At 48.9% G+C, this 19,255-nt stretch overlaps 1 protein-coding gene across 1 annotated transcript in view; it reads left to right on the top strand.

Moving 5' to 3' along the window:
* Positions 1-19,255, top strand: part of LOC148431177 (cadherin-related family member 4-like) — a gene marked incomplete at its 3' end in the record, with an annotated part of 102,388 nt that overhangs the window by 56,641 nt on the left and 26,492 nt on the right. The window contains exon 10 of the mRNA XM_088466239.1: positions 7,495-7,597. Within this exon, the coding sequence (XP_088322365.1) occupies positions 7,495-7,597 (103 nt within the window). The remainder of the gene's footprint in view (positions 1-7,494; positions 7,598-19,255) is intronic.

The following is a 19,255-nucleotide window of genomic DNA, read 5'->3' as shown; positions in this document are numbered from 1 at the left end:
TCCCACTCAGCCGCCCACTGAGCCTTCCAATCATCGCCCCTCAGCCTCCCACTCACTCAGCCGCCCACTCAGCTACCCAATCACCCCGCCCCTCAGCCTCCCAATCACCCGCCTACTCAACCTCCCACTGAGCCTTCCAATCACCCGCCCCTCAGCCTCCCATTCACTCAGCCGCCCACTGAGCCACCCAATCACCCCGCCCCTCAGCCTCCCAATCCCCCGCCCACTCAACCTCCCACTCAGCCGCCCACTGAGCCTTCCAATCACCCGCCCCTCAGCTTCCCACTCACTCAGCCGCCCACTCAGCCACCCAATCACCCACCCACTCTGCCTCTCAATCACCCATCCCTCAGCCGCCCACTCAGCCTTCCAATCACCCGCCCACTCAGCCTCCCAATCACCCCGCCCACTCAGCCTCCCAATCACCCCGCCCACTCACTCAGCCGCAGGTCCCACTGAATTTGGTGCAGTTGGGTGTAAATGGGATTATGACACCCCAATCTCTGTAGCACGGGGGAGCACCACCTTTTATAGCTGGAGCGCTGCCCTGGGAGATAGTACTCATCAATGAGGGGCCACAGTAAGGCCTGATTCAGGGGGCCCAATCCAATTAGGTGCGAAGTGCGAGTTGCTGTTTTCTCTGCAAATTAATTTTGTAATTCAATTAGCAACTGGCACTGAACCAGAGTAAATTCACCTTTTTCCATTCGCACCTCCCTGAGGGTGAGAGATGGAAGTGAAAATGTTAAGGTTAAAATATCGAGACACCATGCTGAACCCCATGGACACCCCCCTAAGGACTACTTAGGCAATTGAAATATTCCAATTAGTCTAATTGGTCCAATAATTACATGTCATTTTTGGGGGGTTAAAAATTGGCCCCCAAATCAACTTTCGTAAGTTTAGGCACCCCAAATTTTATTACAGTATTTTTTTTTTATGGAAATTTTTTTTTTTTTTAAATTTTTATCTAATTTTTTAAAGTGCCCACGAAGTCCCCTAAAATCACCTTTTTTTACTACTTTTATTTTTGCATTTTTCATTTAATTTGTTTGAGATTAAATGGAAAAAGTTTTTTCTTTAATTTTTATTTTTTTTTAAAAAGCACAAATCAGCCATTTAACACTATTTAAAAACCTTCAGTACTTTCCTAATGCCCACAAACCGCCTTCTATAGTCTTCCTACTAATGAAATTATCAATTTTGGGGGGTCCAGGAGGGTCTCCCCACTTTTTCATGCACTTACATTTCATTTGGCAGCCAATTCGCAAACCTCCGCTGCGAGTACCGCGATTAGGCATTTTTAATTGGATTGGAGAATTCTCGGGAGCGCACATTCCTGTGAAGTCTGCGAGTTTCATGAAACAAACTCACTACTCGCAATTCGCACCTAATTGGATTGACCTGAGAGATGGGCGCCGTTGCCGGAGGCGCGGCTGTGATAATATGCTAATGCTGGTGTCCGCTAGTATCTGGGAGCATGGCTGCAAACACCATAATAATTCTAAATTTAGAATCTATAAAATCAAATAACCACAAGTAATTCTGCGGCAACTACAGCCCAGTATCATTCCTAGGAATTATCCTGCATGTAATCATTTGGGCCCATGTTAGTGTCTCATAGTACAGTAACTCAGAGTCTGATAATGACAATTTATTCTTATTTTGTGGTTACTGAATGTTCCCTAATAAAACAGATTATAGAGGAGTTTTGTATCTGGGCATTTAAATCGTTTGCGTTCTATAATTTGTCTCTATTTGTTTTTTCTGCTTTTCTGCAGATGACACAAAGGTAGGTAACAGGGCAGACGCACCAGGAGGGGTAACAGGATAGACACACCAGGAGGGGTAACAGGGCAGACACACCAGGAGGGGTAACAGGGCAGACACACCAGGAGGGGTAACAGGGCAGACACACCAGGAGGGGTAACAGGGCAGACACACCAGGAGGGGTAACAGGGCAGACACACCAGGAGGGGTAACAGGGCAGACACACCAGGAGGGGTAACAGGGCAGACACACCAGGAGGGGTAACAGGGCAGACACACCAGGAGGGGTAACAGGGCAGACACACCAGGAGGGGTAACAGGGCAGACGCACCAGGAGGGGTAACAGGGCAGACGCACCAGGAGGGGTAACAGGGCAGACGCACCGGGAGGGGTAACAGGGCAGACGCACCGGGAGGGGTAACAGGGCAGACGCACCGGGAGGGGTAACAGGGCAGACGCACCGGGAGGGGTAACAGGGCAGACGCACCGGGAGGGGTAACAGGCTAGACGCACCGGGAGGGGTAACAGGCTAGACGCACCGGGAGGGGTAACAGGCTAGACGCACCGGGAGGGGTAACAGGCTAGACGCACCGGGAGGGGTAACAGGCTAGACGCACCGGGAGGGGTAACAGGCTAGACGCACCGGGAGGGGTAACAGGCTAGACGCACCGGGAGGGGTAACAGGGGAGACGCACCGGGAGGGGTAACAGGGGAGACGCACCGGGAGGGGTAACAGGCTAGACAGACCAGGAGGGCTAACAGGCTAGACAGACCAGGAGGGCTAACAGGCTAGACAGACCAGGAGGGCTAACAGGCTAGACAGACCAGGAGGGGTAACAGGCTAGACAGACCAGGAGGGGTAACAGGGTAGACAGACCAGGAGGGGTAACAGGGTAGACAGACCAGGAGGGGTAACAGGGCAGACACACCAGGAGGGGTAACAGGGCAGACGCACCAGGAGGGGTAACAGGGCAGACGCACCAGGAGGGGTAACAGGGCAGACGCACCAGGAGGGGTAACAGGGTAGACGCACCAGGAGGGGTAACAGGGCAGACGCACCAGGAGGGGTAACAGGGCAGACGCACCAGGAGGGGTAACAGGGCAGACACACCAGGAGGGGTAACAGGGCAGACACACCAGGAGGGGTAACAGGGCAGACACACCAGGAGGGGTAACAGGGCAGACACACCAGGAGGGGTAACAGGGCAGACGCACCAGGAGGGGTAACAGGGCAGACGCACCAGGAGGGGTAACAGGGCAGACGCACCAGGAGGGGTAACAGGGCAGACGCACCAGGAGGGGTAACAGGGCAGACGCACCAGGAGGGGTAACAGGGCAGACGCACCAGGAGGGGTAACAGGGCAGACGCACCAGGAGGGGTAACAGGGCAGACGCACCAGGAGGGGTAACAGGGCAGACGCACCAGGAGGGGTAACAGGGCAGACGCACCAGGAGGGGTAACAGGGCAGACGCACCAGGAGGGGTAACAGGGCAGACGCACCAGGAGGGGTAACAGGGCAGACACACCAGGAGGGGTAACAGGGCAGACACACCAGGAGGGGTAACAGGGCAGACACACCAGGAGGGGTAACAGGGCAGACACACCAGGAGGGGTAACGGGCTAGACACACCAGGAGGGGTAACGGGCTAGACACACCAGGAGGGGTAACGGGCTAGACACACCAGGAGGGGTAACGGGCTAGACACACCAGGAGGGGTAACGGGCTAGACACACCAGGAGGGGTAACGGGCTAGACACACCAGGAGGGGTAACGGGCTAGACACACCAGGAGGGGTAACGGGCTAGACACACCAGGAGGGGTAACGGGCTAGACACACCAGGAGGGGTAACGGGCTAGACACACCAGGAGGGGTAACGGGCTAGACACACCAGGAGGGGTAACGGGCTAGACACACCAGGAGGGGTAACGGGCTAGACACACCAGGAGGGGTAACGGGCTAGACACACCAGGAGGGGTAACGGGCTAGACACACCAGGAGGGGTAACGGGCTAGACACACCAGGAGGGGTAACGGGCTAGACACACCAGGAGGGGTAACGGGCTAGACACACCAGGAGGGGTAACGGGCTAGACACACCAGGAGGGGTAACGGGCTAGACACACCAGGAGGGGTAACAGTGTAGACACACCAGGAGGGGTAAAACAAATGATTGATGATCTAGGTAGACTAGAGGGATGGTCAAGAACGTGACAACTACAGTTTAATGCCAAAAAATGCAAGATCATGCACTTAGGTCTCAATAATCTAAAGGCTAAATATAGTATTAATGGCACTATACTGGTAACTACTGAGGAGGAAAGGGATCTAGGAGTCACTATTTCTGGTGACATAAAGGCAAGCAAACAGTGTAACAAAGCAATGAGGAAGGCCAGTCAGATGCTTAGTACATAGGGAGAGGAATCAGTAGCAGAAAGACAGAAGTGATAATACCACTGTATAGGTCATTGGTACGTCCTCATCTCCAATACGGTGTTCAGTTCTGGAGGCCATATCTCCAGAAGGATATTAATACATTAGAGACTGTACAAAGAAGGGCAACTAAAATGGTGCAAGGTCTACACCACAAAACGCACCAGGAAAGACTAAAAGATCATAATATGTATAGTTTGGAGCAGAGAAGGGAAAGGGGGGACATGATCGAAATGTTCAAATATATAAAGGGTTCTAACAAGGTAAAGGAAGGAGACATTCTTCATAGGAAGAGAAGTATTAGAACAAGAGGAGATGACCTGACACTGGGGGGAGGGAGGTACAGGGGGAATGTGAGGAAGAATGACGTCACAGAGAGGGTAGTGTATAAGTGGAATAGCCCCCATCAGGGGTGGTAGAGGATAAGTGGAATAGCCCCCATCAGGGGTGGTAGAGGATAAGTGGAATAGCCCCCTTCAGGGGTGGTAGAGGATAAGTGGAATAGCCCCCATCAGGGGTGGTAGAGGATAAGTGGAATAGCCCCCATCAGGGGTGGTAGAGGATAAGTGGAATAGCCCCCATCAGAGGTGGTAGATGATGATAAGTGGAATAGCCCCCATCAAGGGTGGTAGAGGATAAGTGGAATAGCCCCCATCAGAGGTGGTAGATGATAAGTGGAATAGCCCCAATCAGGGGTGGTAGAGGATAAGTGGAATAGCCCCCATCAGAGGAGGTAGATGATGATAAGTGGAATAGCCCCCATCAGAGGTGGTAGATGATGATAAGTGGAATAGCCCCCATCAAGGGTGGTAGAGGATAAGTGGAATAGCCCCCATCAGGGGTGGTAGAGGATAAGTGGAATAGCCCCCATCAGGGGTGGTAGAGGATAAGTGGAATAGCCCCCATCAGGGGTGGTAGAGGATAAGTGGAATAGCCCCCATCAGAGGTGGTAGAGAATAAGTGGAATAGCCCCCATCAGAGGTGGTAGTGGATAAGTGGAATAGCCCCCATCAGAGGTGGTAGATGATAAGTGGAATATCCCCCATCAGAGGTGGTAGTGTATAAGTGGAATAGCCCCCATCAGAGGTGGTAGAGGATAAGTGGAATAGCTCCCATCAGAGGTGGTAGTGTATAAGTGGAATAGTCCCCATCAGGGGTGGTAGTGTATAAGTGGAATAGCCTCCATCAGAGGTGGTAGATGATAAGTGGAATAGCCCCCATCAGAGGTGGTAGAGGATAAGTGGAATAGCTCCCATCAGAGGTGGTAGTGTATAAGTGGAATAGCCCCCATCAGAGGTGGTAGTGTATAAGTGGAATAGCCTCCATCAGAGGTGGTAGATGATAAGTGGAATAGCCCCCATCAGAGGTGGTAGTGTATAAGTGGAATAGTCCCCATCAGAGGTGGTAGTGTATAAGTGGAATAGCCCCCATCAGAGGTGGTAGTGGATAAGTGGAATAGCCCCCATCAGAGGTGGTAGAGGATAAGTGGAATAGCTCCCATCAGAGGTGGTAGTGTATAAGTGGAATAGTCCCCATCAGAGGTGGTAGTGTATAAGTGGAATAGCCCCCATCAGAGGTGGTAGATGATAAGTGGAATAGCCCCCATCAGAGGTGGTAGTGTATAAGTGGAATAGCCCCCATCAGAGGTGGTAGTGTATAAGTGGAATAGCCCCCATCAGAGGTGGTAGTGTATAAGTGGAATAGCCCCCATCAGGGGTGGTAGTGTATAAGTGGAATAGCCCCCATCAGAGGTGGTAGTGTATAAGTGGAATAGCCCCCATCAGGGGTGGTAGTGTATAAGTGGAATAGCCTCCATCAGAGGTGGTAGATGATAAGTGGAATAGCCCCCATCAGAGGTGGTAGTGTATAAGTGGAATAGCCCCCATCAGAGGTGGTAGTGTATAAGTGGAATAGCCCCCATCAGAGGTGGTAGATGATAAGTGGAATAGCCCCCATCAGAGGTGGTAGTGTATAAGTGGAATAGCCTCCATCAGAGGTGGTAGTGTATAAGTGGAATAGCCCCCATCAGAGGTGGTAGTGTATAAGTGGAATAGCCCCCATCAGAGGTGGTAGTGGATAAGTGGAATATCCCCCATCAGAGGTGGTAGTGTATAAGTGGAATAGCCCCCATCAGAGGTGGTAGTGGATAAGTGGAATAGCCTCCATCAGAGGTGGTAGTGGATAAGTGGAATAGCCCCCATCAGAGGTGGTAGAGGATAAGTGGAATAGGCCCCATCAGAGGTGGTAGTGTATACGTGGAATAGCCCCCATCAGAGGTGGTAGTGGATATGTGGAATAGCCCCCATCAGAGGTGGTAGTGTATAAGTGGAATAGCCCCCATCAGAGGTGGTAGTGTATAAGTGGAATAGCCTCCATCAGAGGTGGTAGTGTATAAGTGGAATAGCCCCCATCAGAGGTGGTAGAGGATAAGTGGAATAGGCCCCATCAGAGGTGGTAGTGTATAAGTGGAATAGCCCCCATCAGAGGTGGTAGTGTATAAGTGGAATAGCCCCCATCAGAGGTGGTAGTGGATAAGTCGAATATCCCCCATCAGAGGTGGTAGTGTATAAGTGGAATAGCCCCCATCAGAGGTGGTAGTGTATAAGTGGAATAGCCCCCATCAGAGGTGGTAGTGTATAAGTGGAATAGCCCCCATCAGGGGTGGTAGTGTATAAGTGGAATAGCCCCCATCAGAGGTGGTAGTGTATAAGTGGAATAGCCCACATCAGAGGTGGTAGTGTATAAGTGGAATAGCCCCCATCAGAGGTGGTAGTGTATAAGTGGAATAGCCCCCATCAGAGGTGGTAGTGTATAAGTGGAATAGCCCCCATCAGAGGTGGTAGAGGATAAGTGGAATAGCCCCCATCAGAGGTGGTAGTGTATAAGTGGAATAGCCCCCATCAGGGGTGGTAGTGTATAAGTGGAATAGCCCCCATCAGAGGTGGTAGTGTATAAGTGGAATAGCCCCCATCAGAGGTGGTAGTGTATAAGTGGAATAGCCCCCATCAGAGGTGGTAGAGGATAAGACAGTGGAGCAGTTTATGGGATAGATATAAGGATTTCCTACAGAAGAAGTAGGGATCAGTAAGGGTTGAGGTAACAATATGTTTAATAATGGGGCAGACTAGATGGGCCAAATGCTTCTTATCTGCCGTCATAGTCTATGTTTCTATGGTTCTATGGTTCTGTGTTTCTATGTTTTCAGCTTCTTCCTATATCTGTAATGGAAAGTTGTGACTTTGTTACCAGTGATTATAACAATGAAACGCTGCGTCTGTGTCTTTTCTCTGCAGATTAATAATACGCTCAATTATGACTCCTTTCAAATTGCCAGTGTGAGTTTCCAGTACTCGGCCACAGTCGTGGTGACGGACAATGGAACGCCAGCAATGACCAGTAAGCACGTGAGGGAAATCCAAAAAGCCGGATCCATACTAATTTCACACAAATACACCAACACACACACAAATACACACACACACACATGCATCACACATACATAAACACACACGAGCACGCACACACACTGTGATGCATATGCACACTTACATAGACACGCATACACACACATACATATACACACACATACATATACACACACATACATACACACACATGCATACACACACATACATATACACACACATGCATACACACACATACATATACACACACATGCATACACACACATACATATACACACACATGCATACACACACATACATATACACACACATGCATACACACACATACATATGCACACTCACATGGACACGCACACACACATACGCATCACACATACATATACACACACATACACATGCATCACACACACATACACATGCATCACACACACATACATTATACAGTGTGTAGAATTAGCATAGATCATCTCTTACTCTCACTCCCATTATTTGCCGTCAGACTGATCTCCTGGAGTGTTGGAGCATGTAGAGCAGATCTCAACCTGGGGGTATTGTCAGCAGTGGTTACATATATATAATATACACTATTAGGGTGAGGGGCAGTAAGGTAATGGTTAGTGATATTAGGGTGAGGGGCAGTAAGGTAATGGTTGGTTAGTGATATTAGGGTGAGGGGCAGTAAGGTAATGGTTAGTGATATTAGGGTGAGGGGCAGTAAGGTAATGGTTAGTGATATTAGGGTGAGGGGCAGTAAGGTAATGGTTAGTAATATTAGGGTAAGGGCTTCGGGACATTAGGGTGAGGGAGGGCTATAGAGGGGTCTCTATGTAGCTGCACCTATGGTAGTTACACCCATGTCTGTGCCTGGATTAGGGGAATACTCCTCACAATCTGCTTTGTAAATGTGGATGTGATAAATATTTTACTCCTAAATTTGCAGCATAAAATGTAAATGTAGCAATAATCTCTATACCCGGGAGGCTCTACCTCTGCCTCCTGGTCCGGGGTCTCTGTGCATTCTGTGCCGTGTGGCCATTAGCTAGCGCATCCATTAGTGGGGGGGGGGGCTGGAGAGGGGGGAACCCCCGGTACAGTAGCCCATAGGCTGTTATTGGCAAACACCATCTTCAGAAATAGGTAAATCCATCTGCACCACAGCCCCAGAGAGACACACTGCGCTCAGAATAGAGGAACGGCTGCAGATATTGGTTATATCTCCACGATCCCTCCGGTGCATGGCAAATCCTGTGCAACCTTATTATTTGTGGGTGCCGCCAACAAACACCACATTTCCCGCAAATATTGATTAACGGGCCTCTGGATGTAACACGCGGGGGGAGACTGAAAATAATTAATTATGCCCCTTTGGCATGTATCTGGGTTCATTGTAGAGGTGGATTTCTGTTAAAGTGACAGCTTAATATTGGATCTGGGTATTAAACAGAGCTACTATAATTATAAGGGAATGGAGGTTACTGTCATTGTAAGGGTGCGGGTACTTTCATTGTAAGGGTGCAGTTACTGTCATTATAAGGGAATGGAGGTTACTGTCATTGTAAGGGTGAGTTTACTGTCATTGTAAGGGTGCGGGTACTGTCATTGTAAGGGTGCGGGTACTGTCATTGTAAGGGTGCGGGTACTGTCATTGTAAGGGTGCGGGTACTGTCATTGTAAGGGTGCGGGTACTGTCATTGTAAGGGTGCGGGTACTGTCATTGTAATGGTGCGAGTACTGTCATTGTAAGGGTGCAGTTACTGTCATTGTAAGGGTGCGGAGGTTACTGTCATTGTAAGGGTGCGGAGGGTACTGTCATTGTAAGGGTGCGGAGGGTACTCATTGTAAGGGTGCAGTTACTGTCATTGTAAGGGTACAGAGGTTACTGTCATTGTAAGGGTATAGAGGTTACTGTCATTGTAAGGGTACAGAGGTTACTGTCATTGTAAGGGTGCAGTTACTGTCATTGTAAGGGTGCAGTTACTGTCATTGTAAGGGTGCGGTTACTGTCATTGTAAGGGTGCGGTTACTGTCATTGTAAGGGTGCAGTTACTGTCATTGTAAGGGTGCGGAGGTTACTGTCATTGTAAGGGTGCGGAGGGTACTCATTGTAAGGGTGCAGTTACTGTCATTGTAAGGGTACAGAGGTTACTGTCATTGTAAGGGTACAGAGGTTACTGTCATTGTAAGGGTGCAGTTACTGTCATTGTAAGGGTGCGGTTACTGTCATTGTAAGGGTGCGGTTACTGTCATTGTAAGGGTGCGGTTACTGTCATTGTAAGGGTGCAGTTACTGTCATTGTAAGGGTGCGGAGGTTACTGTCATTGTAAGGGTGCGGAGGGTACTGTCATTGTAAGGGTGCGGAGGGTACTGTCATTGTAAGGGTGCAGTTACTGTCATTGTAAGGGTACAGAGGTTACTGTCATTGTAAGGGTATAGAGGTTACTGTCATTGTAAGGGTACAGAGGTTACTGTCATTGTAAGGGTGCAGTTACTGTCATTGTAAGGGTGCGGTTACTGTCATTGTAAGGGTGCGGTTACTGTCATTGTAAGGGTGCGGTTACTGTCATTGTAAGGGTGCAGTTACTGTCATTGTAAGGGTGTGGGTACTGTCATTGTAAGGGTGTGGGTACTGTCATTGTAAGGGTGCGGAGGTTACTGTCATTGTAAGGGTGCGGAGGGTACTGTCATTGTAAGGGTGCAGTTACTGTCATTGTAAGGGTACAGAGGTTACTGTCATTGTAAGGGTACAGAGGTTACTGTCATTGTAAGGGTGCAGTTACTGTCATTGTAAGGGTGCAGTTACTGTCATTGTAAGGGTGCAGTTACTGTCATTGTAAGGGTGCAGTTACTGTCATTGTAAGGGTGCGGAGGTTACTGTCATTGTAAGGGTGCGGAGGGTACTGTCATTGTAAGGGTGCGGAGGGTACTGTCATTGTAAGGGTACAGAGGTTACTGTCATTGTAAGGGTATAGAGGTTACTGTCATTGTAAGGGTACAGAGGTTACTGTCATTGTAAGGGTGCAGTTACTGTCATTGTAAGGGTGCGGTTACTGTCATTGTAAGGGTGCAGTTACTGTCATTGTAAGGGTGCGGAGGTTACTGTCATTGTAAGGGTGCGGAGGGTACTGTCATTGTAAGGGTGCAGTTACTGTCATTGTAAGGGTACAGAGGTTACTGTCATTGTAAGGGTACAGAGGTTACTGTCATTGTAAGGGTGCAGTTACTGTCATTGTAAGGGTGCAGTTACTGTCATTGTAAGGGTGCGGAGGTTACTGTCATTGTAAGGGTGCGGAGGTTACTGTCATTGTAAGGGTGCGGAGGGTACTGTCATTGTAAGGGTGCAGTTACTGTCATTGTAAGGGTACAGAGGTTACTGTCATTGTAAGGGTACAGAGGTTACTGTCATTGTAAGGGTACAGAGGTTACTGTCATTGTAAGGGTGCAGTTACTGTCATTGTAAGGGTGCGGTTACTGTCATTGTAAGGGTGCAGTTACTGTCATTGTAAGGGTGCGGAGGTTACTGTCATTGTAAGGGTGCGGAGGGTACTGTCATTGTAAGGGTGCGGAGGGTACTGTCATTGTAAGGGTGCAGTTACTGTCATTGTAAGGGTACAGAGGTTACTGTCATTGTAAGGGTATAGAGGTTACTGTCATAGTAACCTCTGTACCCTTACAATGACAGTAACCTCTATACCCTTACAGTCATTGTAAGGGTGCGGTTACTGTCATTGTAAGGGTGCGGTTACTGTCATTGTAAGGGTGCAGTTACTGTCATTGTAAGGGTGCAGTTACTGTCATTGTAAGGGTGTGGGTACTGTCATTGTAAGGGTGTGGGTACTGTCATTGTAAGGGTGCGGAGGTTACTGTCATTGTAAGGGTGCGGAGGGTACTGTCATTGTAAGGGTGCAGTTACTGTCATTGTAAGGGTGCAGTTACTGTCATTGTAAGGGTACAGAGGTTACTGTCATTGTAAGGGTACAGAGGTTACTGTCATTGTAAGGGTGCAGTTACTGTCATTGTAAGGGTGCGGTTACTGTCATTGTAAGGGTGCAGTTACTGTCATTGTAAGGGTGCGGAGGTTACTGTCATTGTAAGGGTGCGGAGGTTACTGTCATTGTAAGGGTGCGGAGGGTACTGTCATTGTAAGGGTGCGGAGGGTACTGTCATTGTAAGGGTGCAGTTACTGTCATTGTAAGGGTACAGAGGTTACTGTCATTGTAAGGGTATAGAGGTTACTGTCATTGTAAGGGTACAGAGGTTACTGTCATTGTAAGGGTGCAGTTACTGTCATTGTAAGGGTGCGGTTACTGTCATTGTAAGGGTGCGGTTACTGTAATTCTAAGGGTGCGGGTACTGTCATTGTAAGGGTGTGGGTACTGTCATTGTAAGGGTGTGGGTACTGTCATTGTAAGGGTGCGGAGGTTACTGTCATTGTAAGGGTGCGGAGGGTACTGTCATTGTAAGGGTACAGAGGTTACTGTCATTGTAAGGGTACAGAGGTTACTGTCATTGTAAGGGTACAGAGGTTACTGTCATTGTAAGGGTGCAGTTACTGTCATTGTAAGGGTGCAGTTACTGTCATTGTAAGGGTGCGGAGGTTACTGTCATTGTAAGGGTGCGGAGGGTACTGTCATTGTAAGGGTGCGGAGGGTACTGTCATTGTAAGGGTGCAGTTACTGTCATTGTAAGGGTGCAGTTACTGTCATTGTAAGGGTACAGAGGTTACTGTCATTGTAAGGGTACAGAGGTTACTGTCATTGTAAGGGTACAGAGGTTACTGTCATTGTAAGGGTGCGGGTACTGTCATTGTAATGGTGCGGGTACTGTCATTGTAAGGGTGCAGTTACTGTCATTGTAAGGGTGCAGGTACTGTCATTGTAATGGTGCGGGTACTGTCATTGTAAGGGTGCAGTTACTGTCATTGTAAGGGTGCGGAGGTTACTGTCATTGTAAGGGTGTGGAGGGTACTGTCATTGTAAGGGTGCGGAGGGTACTCATTGTAAGGGTGCAGTTACTGTCATTGTAAGGGTGCGGAGGTTACTGTAATTGTAAGGGTGCGGAGGTTACTGTCATTGTAAGGGTGCTTAGGGTACTGTCATTGTAAGGGTGCAGTTACTGTCATTGTAAGGGTGCGGTTACTGTCATTGTAAGGGTGCGGAGGTTACTGTCATTGTAAGGGTGCGGAGGGTACTGTCATTGTAAGGGTGCGGAGGGTACTGTCATTGTAAGGGTGCGGAGGGTACTGTCATTGTAAGGGTGCGGAGGGTACTGTCATTGTAAGGGTGCGGAGGGTACTGTCATTGTAAGGGTGCGGAGGGTACTGTCATTGTAAGGGTACGGAGGTTGCTGTCATTGTAAGGGTACGGAGGTTACTGTCATTGTAAGGGTACAGAGGTTACTGTCATTGTAAGGGTATAGAGGTTACTGTCATTGTAAGGGTACAGAGGTTACTGTCATTGTAAGGGTGCAGTTACTGTCATTGTAAGGGTGTGGGTACTGTCATTGTAAGGGTGTGGGTACTGTCATTGTAAGGGTGTGGGTACTGTCATTGTAAGGGTGTGGGTACTGTCATTGTAAGGGTGCGGAGGGTACTGTCATTGTAAGGGTGCAGTTACTGTCATTGTAAGGGTACAGAGGTTACTGTCATTGTAAGGGTACAGAGGTTACTGTCATTGTAAGGGTGCGGGAACTGTCATTGTAAGGGTGCGGGTACTGTCATTGTAAGGGTGCGGAGGTTACTGTCATTGTAAGGGTGCGGAGGTTACTGTCATTGTAAGGGTGCTTAGGGTACTGTCATTGTAAGGGTGCAGTTACTGTCATTGTAAGGGTGCGGTTACTGTCATTGTAAGGGTGCTGAGGTTACTTTCATTGTAAGGGTGCGGAGGTTACTGTCATTGTAAGGGTGCGGAGGGTACTGTCATTGTAAGGGTGCGGAGGGTACTGTCATTGTAAGGGTGCGGAGGGTACTGTCATTGTAAGGGTACGGAGGTTACTGTCATTGTAAGGGTATAGAGGTTACTGTCATTGTAAGGGTACAGAGGTTACTGTCATTGTAAGGGTATAGAGGTTACTGTCATTGTAAGGGTACAGAGGTTACTGTCATTGTAAGGGTGCAGTTACTGTCATTGTAAGGGTGTGGGTACTGTCATTGTAAGGGTGTGGGTACTGTCATTGTAAGGGTGTGGGTACTGTCATTGTAAGGGTGCGGAGGGTACTGTCATTGTAAGGGTGCAGTTACTGTCATTGTAAGGGTACAGAGGTTACTGTCATTGTAAGGGTACAGAGGTTACTGTCATTGTAAGGGTGCGGGAACTGTCATTGTAAGGGTGCGGGTACTGTCATTGTAAGGGTGCGGAGGTTACTGTCATTGTAAGGGTGCGGAGGTTACTGTCATTGTAAGGGTGCTTAGGGTACTGTCATTGTAAGGGTGCAGTTACTGTCATTGTAAGGGTGCAGTTACTGTCATTGTAAGGGTACAGAGGTTACTGTCATTGTAAGGGTACAGAGGTTACTGTCATTGTAAGGGTGCGGGAACTGTCATTGTAAGGGTGCGGGTACTGTCATTGTAAGGGTGCGGAGGTTACTGTCATTGTAAGGGTGCGGAGGTTACTGTCATTGTAAGGGTGCTTAGGGTACTGTCATTGTAAGGGTGCAGTTACTGTCATTGTAAGGGTGCGGTTACTGTCATTGTAAGGGTGCTGAGGTTACTGTCATTGTAAGGGTGCGGAGGTTACTGTCATTGTAAGGGTGCGGAGGGTACTGTCATTGTAAGGGTGCGGAGGGTACTGTCATTGTAAGGGTGCGGAGGGTACTGTCATTGTAAGGGTACGGAGGTTACTGTCATTGTAAGGGTATAGAGGTTACTGTCATTGTAAGGGTACAGAGGTTACTGTCATTGTAAGGGTATAGAGGTTACTGTCATTGTAAGGGTACAGAGGTTACTGTCATTGTAAGGGTACAGAGGTTACTGTCATTGTAAGGGTGCGGTTACTGTCATTGTAAGGGTGCAGTTACTGTCATTGCAAGGGTGCAGTTACTGTCATTGTAAGGGTGCGGGTACTGTCATTGTAAGGGTGTGGGTACTGTCATTGTAAGGGTGCGGAGGTTACTGTCATTGTAAGGGTGCGGAGGGTACTGTCATTGTAAGGGTGCAGTTACTGTCATTGTAAGGGTACAGAGGGTACTGTCATTGTAAGGGTGCAGTTACTGTCATTGTAAGGGTGTGGGTACTGTCATTGTAAGGGTGCGGAGGTTACTGTCATTGTAAGGGTGCGGAGGGTACTGTCATTGTAAGGGTGCGGAGGGTACTGTCATTGTAAGGGTGCGGTCACTGTCATTGTAAGGGTGCGGAGGGTACTGTCATTGTAAGGGTGCGGAGGGTACTGTCATTGTAAGGGTGCTGAGGGTACTGTCATTGTAACCCCGACTTCTGCTATGGGACCCAGTGATGGAATAATATGCAATTTACCTTAAAAGTAGGGTTTGGTGAGAATTGTTATGTTTGTGGCTTTGGGGACTATATACAGTATATCATTAAATGTTTTCTGGGCGGGGAGGGGGCAGCGACGGCCTCTGTTTCCCAGGATGATGGCGTGTTGCCACCAGGGGGAGGGAAAATCCAGGATCTCTGTCGGCTGCTGGAGATTTCCCGGCCTCTTTTGAGCAGCTGCGATTGTCGGCTTGTGTGACGCCATGGTCACTCAGCCGGCAGAGGATCACGCAGAAGATCTGATGCTGCGGAACAGTAATGTATGCAGGAAACGTGACACCTCCTACTGCGTTACCAGAATAGCGATATCGCAGCTGCCTCCATGGTAGCAGCTCCGATCGTATATCCATCTGAGCCTGAATCACCCGATATCGCACCCACGGCCTGATTCAGCAAGGATCGCAGTTGCTAATACGCACGCAATCGACCAATATTTGTGTAGTGCGTATGCTTCAGAGTGCGCGTGCATGAACCGGCCACTGCGATCGCAGTAATCTTGCAGACCCATCACAGAGTGAGTGACAGGAAGTACCGTTTGTGTGAGGTGATGGGGGAGGGGGGTAGTCGGCAAAATGCAGGCGTGCCAGTGCGTTTGGACGCCGTTACAGGGGCGTGCATAGATTATCTACTGCGATGCCGTACGCAGCCTGAGGCCTGATAGTGTGCGAGGAGGTTAGCAATTCCTGAGTAAGGTCAGAGCTTGTGCGAGCGAGTGTGCGTGAGGCTGCGATGGTACCGATGTTACCGATGGTCTCACAGTCTTGCTAAGTATTATGGATGTGTGTAAGGTGAGGTGGTAAAGCAGCAGCCACAGCAGTCTCCTATGCTTGTTGGGGGATCGAGCACGCTGATCGCGCCCCCACTGGCTATGCGCCGGGCTGAGGGGGCTCACAGCACCCTCCTCGCCACTGCAAAATTGTTTTGTTTTTTTTTCATCTAAGGGGCGCCTCCCGCGATTAGGCCATGTACCCTTCATCTGTGCCCGGCGTGGCTGTCGGTGCACCTGGGTGGGGCTCGACGGGGAATCAGACGTCTGACATATCAGATGGTCCCCACACACGGAGCGATCGGGTGGCTGACCGCCCGATATGCCGGCTACCCCACCCGCAGAGCGCTGCGTGGGATCGCACATCGCATCCCCAGATCAACTGAACCTGCGGTAAGATCTGGAGGTGCGATGTACGACCCCACGGGAGCGCGCACTAGCCAATATCATGCCCATACACGGTACGATATAGCAGCCAAATCGTTCCAATCCGTAGGAGCGGCTACTTTATCACACCGTGTATGGAGGCCTATAGTGTTGGCTTTGCATTAGGGGTTAAGCTTAGACTTGGGGTTATGTTGTGGGTGGAGCTTAGTGTTGAGGTTTTTTATAAAGGTGGAAGTTAGTGTTGGGGTTGTGTTAGGGGTGAGCTTAGTGTTGGGGTAGTGTATTACTGAGCTTTACTGTTGGGGTTGCGTTATGGGTGGAGCTTAGTGTTGGGGTTGTGTTAGGGGTGGAGCTTAGTGTTGGGGTTGTGTATTAGTGAGCTTAGTGTTGGGGTAGTGTATTAGTGAGCTTAGTGTTGGGGTTGTGTTAGGGGTAGTGTATTAGTGAGCTTAGTGTTGGGGTTGTGTTAGGGGTGAGCTTAGTGTTGGGGTTGTGTATTTGTGAGCTTAATGTTGGGATTGTGTTAGGTGTGAGCTTAGTGTTAGGGTAGTGTATTAGTGAGCTAGTGTTAGGGGTAGTGTATTAGTGAGCTTAGTGTTGGGGTTGTGTTAGGGGTAGTGTATTAGTGAGCTTAGTGTTGGGGTTGTGTTAGGGGTGAGCTTAGTGTTGGGGTTGTGTATTAGTGAGCTTAGTGTTGGGGTTGTGTATTAGTGAGCTTAGTGTTGGGGTTGTGTTATAGGTGGAGCTTAGTGTTGGGGTTGTGTTATGGGTGGAGCTTAGTGTTGGTGTTGTGCTATGGATGGACTTAGTGTTGGGGTTGTATTAGGGGTGGAGCTTAGTGGGTTAGTATTGGGGTTTGCGTTAGGAGTGGGGCTTAGTGTTGTGTTTGTGTTAGGGGTGGAGCTTAGTGTTGGGGTTGTGTTATGGGCTGAGCTTCATGTTGGGGTTGTGTTATGGGTGGATCTTAGTGGATTAGTGTTGGGTTTGTGTAAGGGGTGGGGCTTAGTTTTGGGTTTGCATTAGGGGTGGAGCTTAGTGTTGGGGTTGTTATGTTATGGATGGAGCTTATTATTGGGTTTGTGTTATGGGTGGAGCTTAGTGGGATAGTATTGAGGTTTTATTAGGAGTGGTGCTTAGTGTTGGGGTTGCATTAGGGTTGGAGCTTAGTGTTGGGTTTGCATTAGAAGTGGAGCTTAGTGTTGGGTTTGCATTAGGGGTGGTGCTTAGTGTTGGGTTTGCATTAGGGGTGGTGCTTAGTGTTGGGTTTGCATTAGGGGTGGAGCTTAGTGTTGGGTTTGCATTAGGGGTGGAGCTTAGTGTTGGGTTTGCATTAGAAGTGGAGCTTAGTGTTGGGTTTGCATTAGAAGTGGAGCTTAGTGTTGGGTTTGCATTAGGGGTGGAGCTTAGTGTTGGGTTTGCATTAGGGGTGGAGCTTAGTGTTGGGTTTGCATTAGGAGTGATGCTTAGTGTTGGGTTTGCATTAGAAGTGGAGCTTAGTGTTGGGTTTGCATTAGAAGTGGAGCTTAGTGTTGGGTTTGCATTAGGGGTGGAGCTTAGTGTTGGGTTTGCATTAGGGGTGGTGCTTAGTGTTGGGTTTGCATTAGGGGTGGTGCTTAGTGTTGGGTTTACATTAGGGGTGGGGCTTAGTGTTGGGTTTGCATTAGGGGTGGGGCTTAGTGTTGGGTTTGCATTAGGGGTGGGGCTTAGTGTTGGGTTTGCATTAGGGGTGGAGCTTAGTGTTGGGTTTGCATTAGAAGTGGAGCTTAGTGTTGGGTTTGCATTAGGGGTGGAGCTTAGTGTTGGGTTTGCATTAGGGGTGGAGCTTAGTATTGGGTTTGCATTAGGAGTGGAGCTTAGTGTTGGGTTTGCATTAGGAGTGGAGCTTAGTGTTGGGTTTGCATTAGGAGTGGTGCTTAGTGTTGGGTTTGCATTAGGGGTGGGGCTTAGTGTTGGGTTTGCATTAGGGGTGGTGCTTAGTGTTGGGTTTGCATTAGGGGTGGTGCTTAGTGTTGGGTTTGCATTAGGGGTGGAGCTTAGTGTTGGGTTTGCATTAGAAGTGGAGCTTAGTGTTGGGTTTGCATTAGGAGTGGAGCTTAGTGTTGGGTTTGCATTAGGAGTAGTGCTTAGTGTTGGGTTTGCATTAGGAGTAGTGCTTAGTGTTGGGTTTGCATTAGGAGTGGTGCTTAGTGTTGGGTTTGCATTAGGGGTGGTGCTTAGTGTTAGGTTTGCATTAGGGGTGGTGCTTAGTGTTGGGTTTGCATTAGGGGTGGTGCTTAGTGTTGGGTTTGCATTAGGGGTGGAGCTTAGTGTTGGGTTTGCATTAGAAGTGGAGCTTAGTGTTGGGTTTGCATTAGGAGTGGAGCTTAGTGTTGGGTTTGCATTAGGAGTAGTGTATTAGTGAGCTTAGTGTTGGGGTTGTGTTAGGGGTGAGCTTAGTGTTGGGGTTGTGTATTAGTGAGCTTAGTGTTGGGGTTGTGTATTAGTGAGCTTAGTGTTGGGGTTGTGTTATAGGTGGAGCTTAGTGTTGGGGTTGTGTTATGGGTGGAGCTTAGTGTTGGTGTTGTGCTATGGATGGACTTAGTGTTGGGGTTGTATTAGGGGTGGAGCTTAGTGGGTTAGTATTGGGGTTTGCGTTAGGAGTGGGGCTTAGTGTTGTGTTTGTGTTAGGGGTGGAGCTTAGTGTTGGGGTTGTGTTATGGGCTGAGCTTCATGTTGGGGTTGTGTTATGGGTGGATCTTAGTGGATTAGTGTTGGGTTTGTGTAAGGGGTGGGGCTTAGTTTTGGGTTTGCATTAGGGGTGGAGCTTAGTGTTGGGGTTGTTATGTTATGGATGGAGCTTATTATTGGGTTTGTGTTATGGGTGGAGCTTAGTGGGATAGTATTGAGGTTTTATTAGGAGTGGTGCTTAGTGTTGGGGTTGCATTAGGGTTGGAGCTTAGTGTTGGGTTTGCATTAGAAGTGGAGCTTAGTGTTGGGTTTGCATTAGGGGT

Source organism: Taudactylus pleione, unplaced genomic scaffold, assembly GCF_031769625.1.
Source record: "Taudactylus pleione unplaced genomic scaffold, aTauple2 ptg002710l, whole genome shotgun sequence".
NCBI lineage: Eukaryota > Metazoa > Chordata > Amphibia > Anura > Myobatrachidae > Taudactylus > Taudactylus pleione.
This window is presented reverse-complemented; position numbering and strand designations above follow the sequence as displayed.